Genomic DNA, 15,879 nt, shown 5'->3' on the forward strand with positions numbered 1-15,879 from the left:
ACAATCCTTAATGATTCTAGGAAGAAGTACTGTTGTCGTCGTATAGGATTATCCGTTTTGATTCACAGTGGTCTTCCGATTTAGGGCCACTGAGACCGGCGGTTGGGATACCAAAGTGAACAGTACCCTATGGGATATTGACTAACAGGAGGTGAAACGCATTCCATGTTTGGGGAATGCTTTTCAACTCACTCTCCGCATGAGCCCATCTTTAATGAAGAACAGTACTCGTAGATCAATGATGTCCAACATGCAATTTCTATTAAATACTTCACACATTTTTTGGTACTCCTATTTTGCAAGAAAGGTATGGAAATTATCATATCTTAGGTTTGTCTTGAATGGTTTCTGTTTCTCACGAAATTTGCGGGGCGTGTCAGGCACGTGATTGTACCAGATATGGAATAATCCAACTTCCTGTTAAGTGTTGTGTGTTTTGATTCAACCGTCAGTTCTAATTCCCTCGATATGACTTCAAAGTGAAAAATATGAACTGAAGAATATAATGAAATTGTAGAGAAAATCCATGAACAACATCAAATTTAATTTTGTTGTTATGAACTTGAACGACTTTTTTACAAAAAAGTTAGAAGAATATGCCAAAATCTACAGAAAATAGGAGGCTAGAAATTGGGAAATATGCAGATAAAATATTGAGAGAATGGAAGAAGCTTTGTTGCTGCATTGTTGGATGTTTTGTTGTGCTTTTTCTGATATTTCTCTTCTTTTTGCTTAATTATCCAGAGCAGTTTTGACATCTTCCATGATCATTGGACATGGGTCGTGGCTAATGTTCCTCAACAGCTTCGACCATTTGTGGAACAAACCCTCAACCGCTCAATTATTTTGATTAGATGGACTTTAATCTTATGGGCTTTCAATTATTGGGGTTGACACCTGGGCCTAACAGTTCAAAACAAGGTTCGTGATCTATTCCAATTGATTGTGGATTATAACGCAACAACTGAGTTATAGGTGTTCGTATTGATTTGTGAAGTCTCTAGAATGCAAGAAATCTCCATGAATTCCAAGGTAAGGAACAATCTTGTTCGCGTGAATTATATCGCTTTTTCTCTCTGTCAGCACTTGCTTATGGGATGGAACCTACTCGCATTACCCGATGGCAACCATCAATTCCTGGAGTAATAAAAGGTAGTGTGGATGCATCAATTATTACAACTATGGATCGTTTTGGAGTGATAATTGTGGGCAGAGATAGTAGTGAACCATTTAATGTGTTGAAGGTAAGAGTTTTACCCGGGTTGATCGAGTTGGTTCGGGTTCAAGTTCGGGTTAAGAGTTTTCAGGTTGGCTCGGGTTTGGGTTGAGCAATTTTTGAATAATACTACTGCTCAACCGATTCGACCAAAATTTTTAAAATAATGAATGGATAGCGACAAATGATCTAATTCTGTAATTAATAGGTCTTTTAAGACAATGTATCATATTTTTATATCTATAAGACGTGTTGATATGATAAATATATATAATTAAAAATAATATTTTTGATATAAAAAATAATAATTTTATTAGAGATAAGTTTTATAAATGTTTTTGTGTAGTATAACGCTCTATTATTCTCGAAGTTTCGTATTGATTGCGATAAGTAGCTAGTCCAAAAATTGCGCAATGGCAAACGTAAATAGAAAACGTTTAAAATTTGAAAAAATAACACGGTAAGAGAAAAGGGCAGGTAAGACGTGAAGAGAAGTCAACATCAGAGGTGGGGGAACATCGCTCCCACGGAATGAACGCAAAATCTGTCTTCTATATATACGCAATCGGGTGTTTGTGTTTCTGCCTTGTATTTACTGTGAAAGTTGCTAATATAATTGAATCGAGGGAGTTCTTGAAGAAGGAGAAGATGACGATGGAGACTTTTTACATCTCCCATGGCTCGCCAACGCTTTCAATCGACGATTCCCTTCCAGCGCGTGGATTCCTCGAATCATTCCAGAAGAAGGTGTTTCCGGTGAAACCCAAAGCGATTTTGATAATATCCGGCCACTGGGAGACGGCCGATCCAACGGTCAACGCCGTGGAAGGCCCCAGTGAAACCATATACGACTTCTACAACTTCCCGAAGAAAATGTACCAGCTCAAGTACCCGGCTCCCGGCGCTCCGAAATTGGCGAGCAGGGTGAAGGAGCTGCTGTCGGCATCGGGATTTAAGCGCGTGCACGTGGACAAGAAACGGGGGCTGGATCACGGCGCATGGGTGCCGCTGATGCTGATGTACCCGGAGGCGGACATTCCCGTGTGCCAGCTCTCCGTGCAGACGGAGAAGGACGCGTCCCACCATTTTAATATGGGGAAGGCTTTGGCGCCGCTGAAAGACGAAGGTGTTTTAATAATCGGGTCAGGCGCCGCCACCCATAATTTGCGGACTATGAACGGGCAGGCAGGAAATTCGGTGACACCGTGGGCTTACGAGTTCGATAATTGGATCAAGGAAGCTCTTTACGAAGGGAGGTACGAAGACGTGAATGATTATGAAGCCAAGGCGCCGTATGCCAAGGTAGCGCATCCGTGGCCTGACCATTTTTATCCGCTGCACGTGGCGATGGGTGCGGCGGGAGAGAATACGAGAGGTGAGCTTATTCACACCAGCTGGACCGCTGGCACACTTTCTTATTCATCCTACAAGTTCACTGAAAAATCTTGAAATAGCTGATAGTTTGGATACTTGTGTTGTTTGTGATATTCGAATGAAATGTAGCGATGTCTCGCTGTTTGATTTATTCTGTAATTCGTTTGTCAAATTTAGTAAACCAAATAAATAATTCCTCGTAACGTTATCGCGATGCAGAATCAAGAGTTTTTCTTTGACATAACTAGAAATTTGTTTCTGTAGTCCTTGGTTAGCTCGATGTTAAATAATTGTGAAACATTTGAAATTGTTTACGGTCATGCAAGAGCCCGGCACTCGTGCAATCTTTATTTCTATTCCCCCACGAATCCCATGTCCTTCTACGTCAGAAGGATTTGTGCCTTCCCGTCATTTAATTGTAGGAAAATATAGAGGAATTATGATTTTATGATCCATAAGGAGCCGTTCACGCCATTTCAACTTGCGAAAAAGCACTTGGGATCACAGGCTATTCGCCTTTGTACCTTTACCTGGTTCTTGAGAAAGTGCTTTAAGCACAATTGAGAGAAAACAAGAATCATAGTGTGTCTCTGGATCATTTAGAAAGACAAACTATTGCCGAAAGGAGACTTAAAGCAAAGGTATAGGCGTATAGCAATCCTTTATGCTTTACATTTGCATGGTGTATGAGGCTATCAGACCTGGTTGAAAAACCGAAGCTAAATTTCTCAAGGTTTACTGCAGTATCAACATGAATTCTTTTACGAAGGTGGTTAACAGGGCGGAGCCAGAAAATCCAATTTAGGGGACGGAAATAAATATTCTAAATAATTCATACTAAAAAAACACAAATATAGATATAATAATTGACAATGTATGCACAAAGTAAAGTCATCAATGTGTGCTCAATTGCTCATATACCTTCAAAAGTATGATAATTATTAGATTCTCCTAAATAAACGAGAGATCTTTCCTTTCAAAATAACGTCAGCAAAAGCAAAATAACACAAACGCTACCCTTAATTAATTAGAAATCCAAAGATACTCTCGGCATATACGAATACAGAGTCTGCCAAATTTTGGTTCAAGAGTTACATTAAATGTCAGGGCAAAAAGGATAAGTTGCTACATCAAATAATCAAAAGCACTAACGTGCAACTGCAAACCTTAAAAAAGGGCAGAAAATAACAACCCGTGAGTGAGAATATCAAATTAACACTAAGGAGATGAAGAATCTCGAAATCAAAAGATAGTCAAAAAAAAAAACAAAAGAAAGTCATGAAATGAGTTTATCAAGAACAAAAATTTGGTCACGGAACAACAAACTCTCCTGAACAAGAAAATCCGTTCCATTTTAACATCTTTCAACAAGCTGTGTCATGCAGCTCAAAGCTAGCAAAGAACATTGCGCTTGTATATCTGCTAGGATCCTCAAAATGCCATCCCTTATCAAGCTAACTATCTTCGATTGTCAAAGGTGTCTATATCCAGGAAAACATCCCATCTGCATCTAAACGTGATAAATTTGTCGAGCACAACCCAATTGCCACTGCTTTTACATATAAGTAGTTCATATCTTCACAAATTTGGGACACCGAAAGGCGAAAGTTCACAACTATGAGGGAAATCTCAATAAACGTGATATAAATAAAATAATCTACACTGTGGCATGCTAGAGAACTCATGCATCCACTTGCTGGAAGAGGGTAAGAGAAAACAAAAGGTCAAAACCAACTTCATCGAGAAAGTTTACAACTCAGCATCATTGTTGAGTTGAGCTTTTGTAGCTGCCTTCTCTGTTTCTTCCAGTGCAAACGTTTTAAGTGATTCCACATTCCTGGTTCCTGAAACATTCAGTTTTTTATCAAACAGTTAGTATTAGTAAAATCTGGAATTCTTCAGCTCCAGCAATAAGCTTAATACATTTTGAGGTTTTTTATGAATGGAAAATGTATCACAAATTCTCTATAAAAAGAACAACGATAAGAAGGTAATGATGGGCAAATCTCCATATAAACGCACGAGGACTTTTGATCTTGAGAATTATGAGCTACTTTCGTAATCATTTTTACACATGCTTTATTCCCAAACAATGTAGCTCGGACACTCATAATTTTTTTTAAAAGTATCGGACACGAATACGACACGCGGATACATGTATCAGATACGACAAAATCGATGTCGTTGAATTTTTGCATGTTTGACCAGTCGGATACGCTTTGGACACGGCTAGAATACGATATGGACACGGCGGGAACACGTTTTTGGATACGTTTCGAATTTTTGTTCTTTGGTTTTTTCTTTGTAAACCACTGCTCTAAAGTTGTATATTGTATATATTTACATAAATATGTATATATATTTCTACAATATATTTATATAAATATGTGTATCTCTACAATTTTTAATACTAAATATATATGTATATATATATATATATATATATATATATAATATTTCTATATATTTTAATAATTGTCGTATTCTACATTACCCTATCCATGCAACATAGTTCCCAAAACAACTTTATATGAAAAATCGTTCCAAAAATCAGAAAAGCGTGTTCAAAGCTGGGAAGAAAACTTTGGTAGTTGTGGTATCAATTCTCCAAGATGATTTTATTGAACTATTCAAGAAATCTGAAAAATTTTATATCACTGATGCACGGTAAATCACTCCAACAATTTGTATGATTTATTTTCAGAAACCAAGAACTTTTATTTACATGGTCGTTACTAGCTCATTGCAAGATAGTTGGGCAGGCTCATGGGCCCTAGGCCTGACAAATGGAGCAACTCAGATACCTTGATGGTATGGGAGAGTAAGAGTATACTATTCAATTAGGTATTTGCTTATGTTTAATGTAACGGTTTGCCCATCAGAGAAAATATAATTCCGAGCCATTACGCGAAAGGGCATGCCTCTCAAACTTTAAATAATCTTATAGTTGATGATAAAGCTCGCACGAAGGAAGTAATTAATATAATAAACATCAAACAAAAAGTAACTAAAAACTCAAACCGTGAATATAAAATCAAAAAAATCATTACCTTGATATTTCACAACTTCTTCTCCATTATAAAATAACTTGAAAGTAGGATATGAATGAATATCTACTTTAGAGCACACTGATTTATTTGTTCCACAATCAACTTCACCAATCTCAATCTCATCCGCGCCTTCCATCTCCTTTCCCAATTCCTCCCACAGTGTCCCCAAGTTTTTACTGGAGACAAATTAAACCAGAGTTTAGCCAATACCAACTGGCATTCGAGTTTTTACATGCAGACTGATCCTAAAGTTGAAAATAGCATTCATAATTGAAACTTACCAGTGCTTGCACCAAGGAACACAAAACTTTACAAACCATGCCGTGTCTTTCTCCTGAACCTAAATTATACATAAAAAGGACTTTAAAACAAAAAAACAATGGAAGCATGGATACAAAAAGATATCCACAGTACAGAAATAATCTTCATTTTACATAAAACATCCTCAACTCTTATTTTTCCATACCTACCTTTAATCTGGTGCTATTCACTATGCATTGAAGGAGTGAAAAATCCAACAAAAAGATATCTTCGGAAAAAAAGGTAAAGCAAACTAAAATTCGGTTTCACATAAAACAATAAATACAACACAAGAAGGGCATCGAGCAGATCATATAAGGCCACACGCTTCTGATATAACCGCACCACCAGGGCCAATATTTTAATTGTGGTGACCAGACAAATCCAACAAAATTCCAAGGAATATCACGTTAAACAATTATTCAAATATTAGTACAGATCTCTATACGATGATTTCCAAGTACCAAAGCCAAAAGTTACGATCTTGTATAGAAAATAAGATATAGAAACATAAAAATTTTCTTACCTTGTCATTAAAAGTATCGGTTGTTAGGGCAATAACTTCAGCTCTTGCAGAATCATGTTTCGAGCAGAAGAAGAACAAGCAGTATAGCAACAAGATTTGTAGACTACTCAAACGGTGTCGTATCATCGCTTACAACGGCGAGGAATTGACCGGCGTACGGCGATCGTCGCTTACCAGTGAGAGCGTTTGTGTGGAGACTTTGAAATCCCAAATCAGATGTAAATAACCATTTTGGCCTTGTTTTGCAAATGACCCCTGAAATGTCAATTTACGAAAACCACCCTAAAATAGAATTAAGAAAAATATGTTTATAAGAGAATATTATTAGTCTGAGTTTTAAAAAATTAATTTGAATTTAGAAACCTAAAATTTACTCAGTAGGTTTTTAGATAATCTCACGAATCTTTATCTATAAGTCAACTCTACTGATATTTACAATAAAAAATAATATTATTAGCATAAAAAATAATATTTTTCATAGATGATCCAAATAAGATATCCGTCTCACAAAATACGATCCGTGAGATCGTATCACATAAGTTTTTGCCAAACTGAGTAAGTCGTGATACGGTCTCACGAATCTTTATCCCTACCGATATTCAAAATAAAAAGTAATACTCTTAATATAAAAAGTAATATTTTTTCATGAATAACTCAAATAAAAGATTCATCTCACAAAATACGACCCGTGAGACCGTCTCACACAAGTTTTTATCAATATTTAATCCTGACGTTATATACGATATATTTACTCTTACAATCTAAGATCCATGCAATATACCAATAGATGTATTGATAAATAATAAATATTTCATTTTAATGTAACGTGTGGATAAATATTTAGATAAACTTTAATATCCTTACAGGTTGACATTTATGAGAGGTCTGCTTTGTATGATTCTTGTTAAAACATATATACTCGGAAATGTGTGTATGTAACAAGCGCATATCATATATATTTAAATTTATGTTAAATTTTAGATATAATTTTAAAATGTATGATGATTTAAAATTTAAATAGTTTAAGATATATTAGATATAGAAGAAAGAGATTTTCATGATATTTTTATTAGAATGAGTTTTATGTAAGATCGTTATAAAACAAGTTAATTATACTGATATTCATAATAAAAAATAATGATCTTAACATAAAAAATAATATTTTTTTATTGATAACTCAAATAAGAGATCCGTCTCACAGATACGACCCGTGAGACCATCTCACACAAATTTTTGTTTTTTTATTAAATAAAATAGAACTTACATAACATGAGAAGGAATTTTTTTTATATATTTATTATTTATCTAATCTGATTCTTCCAAACATAATATAAGCAGCTCTGATTTAAGAAGCTTACAAATGAACATAAACCAAGGAGAGAAATCACAGTTCGAGTTTATTCACTAGTTTGCAGATGCACAAAACGAACAAGAAAGAACTCGGACTCAAACCATGTCCACTGCCTTGAAGAACCAAAAACATACCAAAAAAAGAAGAAAGAACTAAAAGCCCATAACTATATCATTGCCATAGGTGTCGATAACCTTTGCCATCAACTTTGGTGCTGCTTTTTCCCCGGGTGGTGCTACGGCTGCCGAAGGTAGGATTACCGACTCCTTTTGCGCTCCAAGAATCTCCTTTAACCTATCTTCGCTCAACCCGAATGCTGCTGCGAATTCAGGCCCTCTCATTGTGTCGAGCAGTGAGTTGGCTCCTGCGAGGAATTGAGGCCTGTTATCACGGGCTGATGTGGTGAAGCCAAAGAACTCGAACGGGCCGGTTCTTGAAGCGATTTGGCAAAATGGGAAGTAGCGAGGTATCCAAAAGACGTCGCCTTCTGTTACTTTGGCATTCATCGCTAGAGTTCCGTTGGGGTAGACGATTTGGATGGTGCCGGCTCCTCTCAACACGATTCCGTACTCTGTTGCTCTTGGATTCACGTGGGGTGCCATCATTGATCCCTACGTTCATTTGATTTGGAAGAGAGGCCGATTTATCATTTTGCAATGCAACGAATTAAAGCTTATTAGATCAACTTGTGGATGTGCCAACTACATAGTACGCTAGTGTAGTTCTATAGATCTATGTTATTGCAGGGAAGGACAATTATCAATAATATTAATCATGATAAGATTTTTACCGCAGTGAGATTGACAAGATAAACACCAAAATCATCATGCTTGAGGGGGGAATAATCGGACTCATCCAAAGCAATGCTCCAACCGTAATCGTTCTTGTAGTCGGGCTTCCTATCGTAGATGTTGTAAGAATCCGGCCCCTTGCCAACCCGGCCTCTCTTGTCCCCCCTCTTGCCCGCCTTTCCAAACATAGAGATCAAAAGCTTCCTAAATGACCATGTAGGTTTCGCCTCCTCTTCTTGTTCAAAATCTCCTCCTCTGATCCTAACAACCCTCTTCATATGTGCAAGTTTCTCATCTTGTTCCATGTCCAAAAAATTGGACCACATGCTAGGTGAATGGGGCTCCGAATGAGGCTCTGATAAGTAAACAATGGGACCCTTGTTTTGCCCTGTCAATAGTTCGCTCAATTCGCCTTCCGAAACCTGAAAACCACAGAGTTTAATCAGTTTTCTACTATAATAGGGAAATAAGAGATCAATTTCCACTTACATTGAAGGCTGTTGACAATGTCAAGGGATCAAAACCCGAAAGTACTGATCTTGGATAAGTTCCACCAGCTACGTAGAAAGACTGCAAACAAACACATTACGACAAACATAATGTCAAGAAATTATCATCATTACTGATCCATTACGTTACAAATTAGCGAAGCATCGATCAAGTCCTAGATCATTCAAACAATTTGCAAAATCATTCTTGAAAATGAGGGGGTTACCTGGAATGCATGCCATCCCAAGCTCTCCGACGTATCTATGCTGCACACCACATGAAGCCTCTGCCCTTCTCCTGTATTAATCAAATAAAAAGCCGAGCCCGCCCCAATTCGATATATGTCCCCCATTTTCAAACTTCTTTCCACCAGTTCATCTTTGTATATATTCCCAACTCTGGCTTCCCCTGTTCATACAATCAAATAATTTGGTCTATTTTTCAGCACCACAAGTTCCACAAGGCCGACAATATTCGAACCATCTGGTTCTGTTAGAAATGGAATCCGTTTGGGTAACAGTTTATTCCCGAGAAAAATCAAATGAACAGAGTACAAAAGAAATTGAACTTAATAAAGTATAAAAGGATTGTATATCAGTTGATGTAAAATAAGAAACCAAGTCCAGCTCTCATACGAGTTGTAGTCTAACGACAGTGAACTAATAATTCAAATACTTAAAAAATACCATTTTTTTACAAAAAAACGAACATGCAGAAAACCACAGAGACATCAAACTAAACTTTTGATTCTTTAACTCGCATGAATCGGCCATATCTTTACACATTAACGAACACGCAGAAACCAAATTAAAATTTTACACTACAACTCATATATACTAATGAGCAATCAAGATGAAGATCCACAGTCAGGTATAAACGAACACGTAAAAAGAGTAATTTACAGATATTTATTCACCTCTGCGAATGAAGAGAATGAGGCTGGAATCCAGGTACTGAGGGACGAAAAGGCTTCTGGGCTCCATCGTAATGAAGCCAATATGCATCGGGCTTTTCATAATTCTGCCTCCAAAACCCTTCACCACTTTCATGACCCCGGCATCGGTCTTCACCACATTCTTCGAATCCTGCAACACGAACCAGTCCTCCCCTTCCCGCCGCCCAGACCCACCCTCTTCTCCTCCTTCACCACCCTCTTCCCAGCCCCTTCCACCTCCCTCCCCCCACTCCTCCTCTTCATAAGCAACCGCCGTCGCCGCCAGTGAGAAACACACCAAGAGGGCCAGCACAAACAGTGCCTTGATCTTCCACATTGTTCCTCTCTTCTTCAACTCGATTTGTAGAGTTCTGTTCTAACTTCTTTTTCTTTCTGGGATTTTGAGCTGCGAGAGAGGTCGGCTTATGTAGAGAAAAAAAGGGCACAGATGGCTGCCATGCATGAATTGCTAAGCACGGTGGCATTTTCTGTTGAAGACAGCGGTGTGGGTGAGAAATATCCGCTCCCCCTCCTTGAGACAAGGTCATACATGCATCGACTGACTAATCAATGAATGCCGCTCACTTCCTACATTTTGTATTTTTATTTATTTATTATTACATTCTAATTTCACCTTTTCTTTTGATACAAATTGCCTGTAATAGTTTTTAACTGCTCTTAATTTTTTAAGGTATACATATTTGTTAAAATATATATATTTGATTTCGAGACATATACTCCACATGAAGATATATTTAATGTTTTTATACCTAATATTTTTCAAAATATATAAAATTTAAGAATAAGTGGCAAATAATATATATTTTTTAAATACTTTAAAAATATTTATTTTATTTAGTTTTTTATAATAAAACTTTTAGCTAATGTAATAAAGAATATATCAATTGATTATGTATGGAATATTTCATTGATACAGAGCTAATTCTATTAGGCTTATGGAGAGTCTGATTGGCGTGCATTCAGTATGAATTAAACCTACGAATTCATTCAGTATGAATTAAACCTACGAATTCGTGAGTCGAGCGCTTCGATTATTTCTAAGATTTATAATTCGAATATGCATTTTATAACTTATAGACTCTTAATATATTTATTTTATCAAATATTTGTTAAAATATAAATATATTGTTGCACCACATTTTGTTTCTTTTCTGTCAGACTTTTAGGAGAAGCCGTTTCAACAAAATTCATATAGTATAGCTTGTGGAGTACTTAAGGGATACATTAAGAATGAAGTCATTCTTTTTTCTAAAAAAATATTGTGAATTTGCTTCTGGAGTACTTATGCGATATATTAAGAATTTTTTTTTAAAAAAATGTGTCCATATTTAATTTTTGAGTAGGTATTTTGTGAGACGATCTCATTAATCTTTATCTGTGAGACGAGTCAACCCTACCGATTTTCACAATAAAAAGTAATACTCTCAGCATAAAAAAAATAAAATTTCATGGATAACCCAAATAAGAGATCTGTCTCGCAAAATACGATCCGTGAGACCGTCTCACAAAAATTTTTACATTAATTTTTTTAACAACGAGAGAACTTGGGAGAAATTTACTGGCTACTGATAAATGCCTAAAAAAATAAAGTACTGTTTCAAAAAAAAAATAAAAATAAAAGTAAATTGATTAGCTGTCATTTACCAACCAAACTAACTGAATCAGACCTTAATTAAACGAACCAGGCTACATTTATATTCATGCAGACGGAGGACGAGAAAATGGTCGTGTCCATTACACGAAGCACTTCCTCCATTATAAGTGGATCACGTCTTCCTTAGTTCCCTCAAAACCAGTCGCTGAATCGCCCATAAAATCCTTTGCTACCCCTTCTGATGCGCAAATCCTCATAGAATATTGAGCAGAATGGCATTCATCAAAGTTACCTTTGCCGCCACTTCGTTGTTACATCGGAATGCAAGGCTATTTCGACCTCTTACTCTATTTTCTATTCGAACCGTATATAGGGGAGCCGAGCATCCTGATGTCAAGTTCTCAGGTTCTTTTCTACATCAGAACCGGCGAGTATCATGTGGTCTATCTGTTACGGACCTAATTGATTCGGTAGCATATCTATTTCATTTGGTTCTGCTGAGAATACGAACATTCCACCGTGTACTTTTGTCTTAAAAATCTGTATCATTACAGGAATGGTGTGAAAAACAGAAGGAGTTTTCTCTAACCGAAAGGTCCAGGAAGACTACAGCCATGAAAACAGGCAATGCTCGCCACTCAGCACTTGAGGAAGAGGTGTGAGTTACGTATTGTTCTTTCATACTTTTTACATCATGCCTATTACGTGCATGATCTCAGTTTTCAACCTTTTCATTGTACTAATTTTAGGACTTTCCTTGAGAATCTGGACAGGTGATCAAGAAAATAAAATACCGAATTCGATCAGCTGAAAATGCCTGGGAGAATAAGTTTATGAATTTTATCGTTCATGCAAACGAATTATTAGTTAATGGATTCACACGTGAGTTACCTTTGTAAGTTTAAGATACTATATATCATCTTTACAGTTGTAGAATTCTTTGGATAGTATAGAAATGTATGTGATGTATCTGTAATACTAGGCACTATACACAACAGCCAAAAAACCAAAAATGACTTCAAATTTTCTGTACGTACAGAGTAGGCTTTACACAAGGTGAATGGATGGTGGGAAGAATAGATGTAATTCGAATGTTAAACTCGAACTCTGAGAATTTTCTAATGATCGTTGAAAGGAAAACACGACGGCGAGCAACGCTTCCTGCTGAGCCACAAATCAGAAAGGGGAGGTATAGATTCATTTAAATTTGGCTTCCATAGATATTAACAAATTGCTGAAGCCCTCCACTTCTCTTGTGTTTCGGACAGGTTCCAAACAATGTGCTACAGAATGTTGTGGGACAGTTTAGGTGAATTTACATCGGAAAAGTTCTATGACCACTTTGCATTGAATCCAGAACACATTTTATCACCAGACATTGTAAAGAAAACTGTGAAAGCGGGTTTCCCTTGTGAGGTAAATGGCTCCCTCCTGATCGTGGCTTCCGATGTCATGTTTCTTGCACTAAAGTTGAAACTTGAAATACAAGTATCAATTTACGCCTATTTGTCATAATGGGAGCTCTTCATTTTCGAAGAATTTGAAACCCATCTCATTCGATTCATCTCACATGAATCGTAGAGTTGAGGATTAGTGCGATTTATGAAAATATTTTCCGTTGGCCATGTCATCTCATCTAAAATTTAAAAAGCGTAATATACAATATTAGAATATGTCATAAAGTAGATGAAGAATCGAATGTAAAATAGTGATTATATAGGAAATTTTGAAAGTGGAACAATATGTCGAGGAAAATATTATAAATACTCACTGTACGACCAAATTTCAAGTTTTTGCATTCATCTCTCCTAGGATAAAAAGTTATAACATCCTCAGGATATAAATGTCAAATACATCAAGTACAAGGAAATCCCACCAACATTCCTAGGCCGAATTCGATAGGTGGTACACTGGGTGTCCAACGCAGACTCGAATAGGATCTCCTAATAGGATCTTCACTGCTTCACATCAAACATCCCTATCCGAGTAGTGTACACGTTTCAGCAACATCTAGTGATTTTTTCTTGTTAGCCTATTTTCGCTACCAGCTCTTTATGAACGCATTAGGTGTGATTCGATGTTACCATCACATAAAATGCAGGCTTTGTCAATAGCATACGGCAGCCTATCTCGAGTACGCAGCTTGGAGTGTGCCACCAACCACAATGTGAATTTATGTTTGGGAAGGATACACGAACGGCTGAGCAGAGGTTTCCATGGCCATTTACCAACCTTCTTAGTGAAGAAATCATATGCTTTACCAATTCCCTCACCACTAGAAAACCAGGATTGTAACGTGGTAGAAGCCGCATCAACCGAGCCCATCCGAAGGACAATTTCATCACGAATAGCTATTAGCTGTTTAATCAATGGAGACTCATCCTTATGCCAACCCCAACTCCAAACCCCCCCAACTTTGCTATAAAAATGATTAACCCATCTAATCCACAAACTCTCCTTTCGCATTTGAATCTTCCACAACGTCTTAGCAATCAAAGCCTTGTTCCAACATTTCAGATTCTTAAGTCCCAGCCCTCCATCATCAATCGATTTGCAAAGAGTAACCCAGGCAATGGGTGGGTGCTTCGTTGGCCAAACAAATTTACGACAGAGAGAGTGTATGGAATCAATAATGCAATTGGGGATAGGCAAAATGGAAAGCCAAAAACATTCAATACCTTGCACCACCGATCTAACAAGCTCGATCTTCCCAGCATAAGAGAGTGATTGTCTAGGCCAACTATTAAATTTCGCTGCGATTGATTCCACCAGCTTTGAGTAATCTGAAGATCTCAGATTCCTAGCTGCAAGAGGCACGCCCAAATACCGGAATGGAAGATTTCCCGGGCTGAAACCTGTAATCTGCAATATCTCATCACGAACTCTGTCATCAATGGCAGCCATGTAAATGTTAGATTTCAATAGGTTGACACGCAGTCCCGCCATATCTCCAAAGTTATTCAAGCATTCCATGATCATCGATACACTACGGGTGTCGCCCCTCGAAAGGAGTAATAAGTCATCCGCATAAGCCAAATGAGTGATACGAAGATTAGCGCATTTGGGATGGAAACCGAAGTGAGCTGATCGAGACGTGCGTTTTAGAGACCTAGATAGGACCTCCAAACACAGAGTAAATAAGAATGGTGATAGAGGATCACCCTGTCTAAGCCCCCTCTGTCCTTTGAAATGCCCATGATAATTCCCATTCAAAGAGATGGAGTAGGACGTGGTAGATACACATTCCATGATCCAATCAATAAAAACTCTAGGAAAGTTAAGGCCAGATAATACCTCTTTCAAGAAGGACCAATCCACCGTGTCATAGGCTTTTTGAATGTCCACCTTGAGGATGCAACGCGGTGATCCACGCTTACGTGCATATTTCCTCAAAAGTTCTTGGGCTAGGTGTATATTGTCAACGATAGACCGACCCCGAATAAAGGCAGCTTGTGCCTCGTCAATCAAGGAACCCACAACCTCACCCAATCGCTTAGAGAGGATCTTTGCAATAATTTTGTAGAACACCGTGCAACAAGAAATCGGTCTGAATTCATTCACCGATGAAGAGTCCACCGATTTTGGGATAAGAGCAATAACGGCATGATTCCATTGCTTAAGCAACCGAGCACTCTGAAAGAATTCTTGGACTGCTGATGACCAGTTACTGTTACGGTGAGTCTAAACCAAGATTTGATACAATATCTAAGATATGATCCCATTGTGATAGAATTTTCTTGAGACAGATACGAATTGAAAGGAAATAAAAAATTGCTAATGGAGAACCAATTTCCTTACGACCCTGATTGGGTAACGGGAAAAATGAAGTATCATCTCGAGTTTTTGCGCGGAAAGAGAGAAGCTAGTTGTACCCCACTTGAGGAACGCTGGAAATGTAGCTTCTGCCCATTTTCTTGTGAATGCCCAGCAAACTCTAACTTCAAGCAAACCCGAGATTGAAAGCTCTTTCCTTTTTTATTCCTATGTAAATTGGTTTTTCCCAATACTCTGTTGGCATCCCTCGGAAACACGAAGAGTTTTACTAGTTCAAGCTTCTTTTTGGCTCAGTGTTGTGATACATAACAAATATCAAATCCATAATCAGAACACATGGTGATATTTAACCGATGTCGCGTTGGATGTAGCATCAATGTTAAGTGGACATCGATCAAAACTAGTTTTAAACCTGTAAAATCTATACTGCGCTTGTGATTTATAGCACAACAATGAAAG

At 37.5% G+C, this 15,879-nt stretch overlaps 4 protein-coding genes across 4 annotated transcripts; 2 read left to right on the forward strand and 2 right to left on the reverse strand.

Annotated features, from left to right (window-relative positions):
- Positions 1 to 1,694: 1,694 nt before the first annotated feature.
- On the forward strand, positions 1,695 to 2,798 carry LOC140808770 (4,5-DOPA dioxygenase extradiol-like). The gene has a single exon (XM_073166012.1). The coding sequence runs from the start codon at positions 1,748 to 1,750 to the stop codon at positions 2,663 to 2,665; it is 918 nt and encodes a 305-aa protein (XP_073022113.1). The 5' UTR covers positions 1,695 to 1,747; the 3' UTR covers positions 2,666 to 2,798.
- Positions 2,799 to 3,923: 1,125 nt separating this feature from the next.
- On the reverse strand, positions 3,924 to 6,730 carry LOC140808771 (protein disulfide-isomerase 5-1-like). The gene is made up of 4 exons (XM_073166013.1): positions 6,467 to 6,730; positions 5,922 to 5,980; positions 5,641 to 5,816; positions 3,924 to 4,434 (listed from the first exon to the last, which is right to left on the reverse strand). The coding sequence occupies exons 1-4, from the start codon at positions 6,590 to 6,592 to the stop codon at positions 4,340 to 4,342; spliced, it is 456 nt and encodes a 151-aa protein (XP_073022114.1). The 5' UTR covers positions 6,593 to 6,730; the 3' UTR covers positions 3,924 to 4,339.
- A 1,116-nt stretch (positions 6,731 to 7,846) lies between these two features.
- Positions 7,847 to 10,415, reverse strand: LOC140808769 (vicilin-like seed storage protein At2g28490). The gene is made up of 5 exons (XM_073166011.1): positions 10,014 to 10,415; positions 9,324 to 9,505; positions 9,098 to 9,178; positions 8,608 to 9,030; positions 7,847 to 8,428 (listed from the first exon to the last, which is right to left on the reverse strand). The coding sequence occupies exons 1-5, from the start codon at positions 10,366 to 10,368 to the stop codon at positions 7,970 to 7,972; spliced, it is 1,500 nt and encodes a 499-aa protein (XP_073022112.1). The 5' UTR covers positions 10,369 to 10,415; the 3' UTR covers positions 7,847 to 7,969.
- A 1,385-nt stretch (positions 10,416 to 11,800) lies between these two features.
- On the forward strand, positions 11,801 to 13,162 carry LOC140808868 (exonuclease V, chloroplastic-like). Its single transcript, XM_073166178.1, has 5 exons — positions 11,801 to 12,116; positions 12,201 to 12,302; positions 12,420 to 12,541; positions 12,686 to 12,835; positions 12,915 to 13,162. The coding sequence occupies exons 1-5, from the start codon at positions 11,919 to 11,921 to the stop codon at positions 13,159 to 13,161; spliced, it is 819 nt and encodes a 272-aa protein (XP_073022279.1). The 5' UTR covers positions 11,801 to 11,918; the 3' UTR covers position 13,162.
- Positions 13,163 to 15,879: the final 2,717 nt, after the last annotated feature.

The sequence above is a fragment of the Primulina eburnea genome, chromosome 13 (assembly GCF_022965805.1).
Source record: "Primulina eburnea isolate SZY01 chromosome 13, ASM2296580v1, whole genome shotgun sequence".
Classification (NCBI taxonomy): domain Eukaryota; kingdom Viridiplantae; phylum Streptophyta; class Magnoliopsida; order Lamiales; family Gesneriaceae; genus Primulina; species Primulina eburnea.

What these genes read in the sequence shown, in the direction of transcription:
- LOC140808771 (XM_073166013.1), bottom strand. Translation starts at nt 6,592, where the DNA reads ATGATACGACACCGTTTGAGTAGTCTACAAATCTTGTTGCTATACTGC. An exon ending in CCGATACTTTTAATGACAAG is followed by an intron (nt 5,981 to 6,466) that starts GTAAGAAAATTT and finishes TGTATAATTTAG; the next exon opens with GTTCAGGAGAAAGACACGGC. An exon ending in GTTCCTTGGTGCAAGCACTG is followed by an intron (nt 5,817 to 5,921) that starts GTAAGTTTCAAT and finishes ATTTGTCTCCAG; the next exon opens with TAAAAACTTGGGGACACTGT.
- LOC140808770 (XM_073166012.1), top strand. Translation starts at nt 1,748, where the DNA reads ATGAACGCAAAATCTGTCTTCTATATATACGCAATCGGGTGTTTGTGT.
- LOC140808868 (XM_073166178.1), top strand. Translation starts at nt 11,919, where the DNA reads ATGGCATTCATCAAAGTTACCTTTGCCGCCACTTCGTTGTTACATCGG. An exon ending in TTACGGACCTAATTGATTCG is followed by an intron (nt 12,117 to 12,200) that starts GTAGCATATCTA and finishes GTATCATTACAG; the next exon opens with GAATGGTGTGAAAAACAGAA. An exon ending in ACTCAGCACTTGAGGAAGAG is followed by an intron (nt 12,303 to 12,419) that starts GTGTGAGTTACG and finishes GAATCTGGACAG; the next exon opens with GTGATCAAGAAAATAAAATA.
- LOC140808769 (XM_073166011.1), bottom strand. Translation starts at nt 10,368, where the DNA reads ATGTGGAAGATCAAGGCACTGTTTGTGCTGGCCCTCTTGGTGTGTTTC. An exon ending in CATTCTCTTCATTCGCAGAG is followed by an intron (nt 9,506 to 10,013) that starts GTGAATAAATAT and finishes TTGTATGAACAG; the next exon opens with GGGAAGCCAGAGTTGGGAAT. An exon ending in ATCTTGTCAATCTCACTGCG is followed by an intron (nt 8,429 to 8,607) that starts GTAAAAATCTTA and finishes AAATGAACGTAG; the next exon opens with GGATCAATGATGGCACCCCA.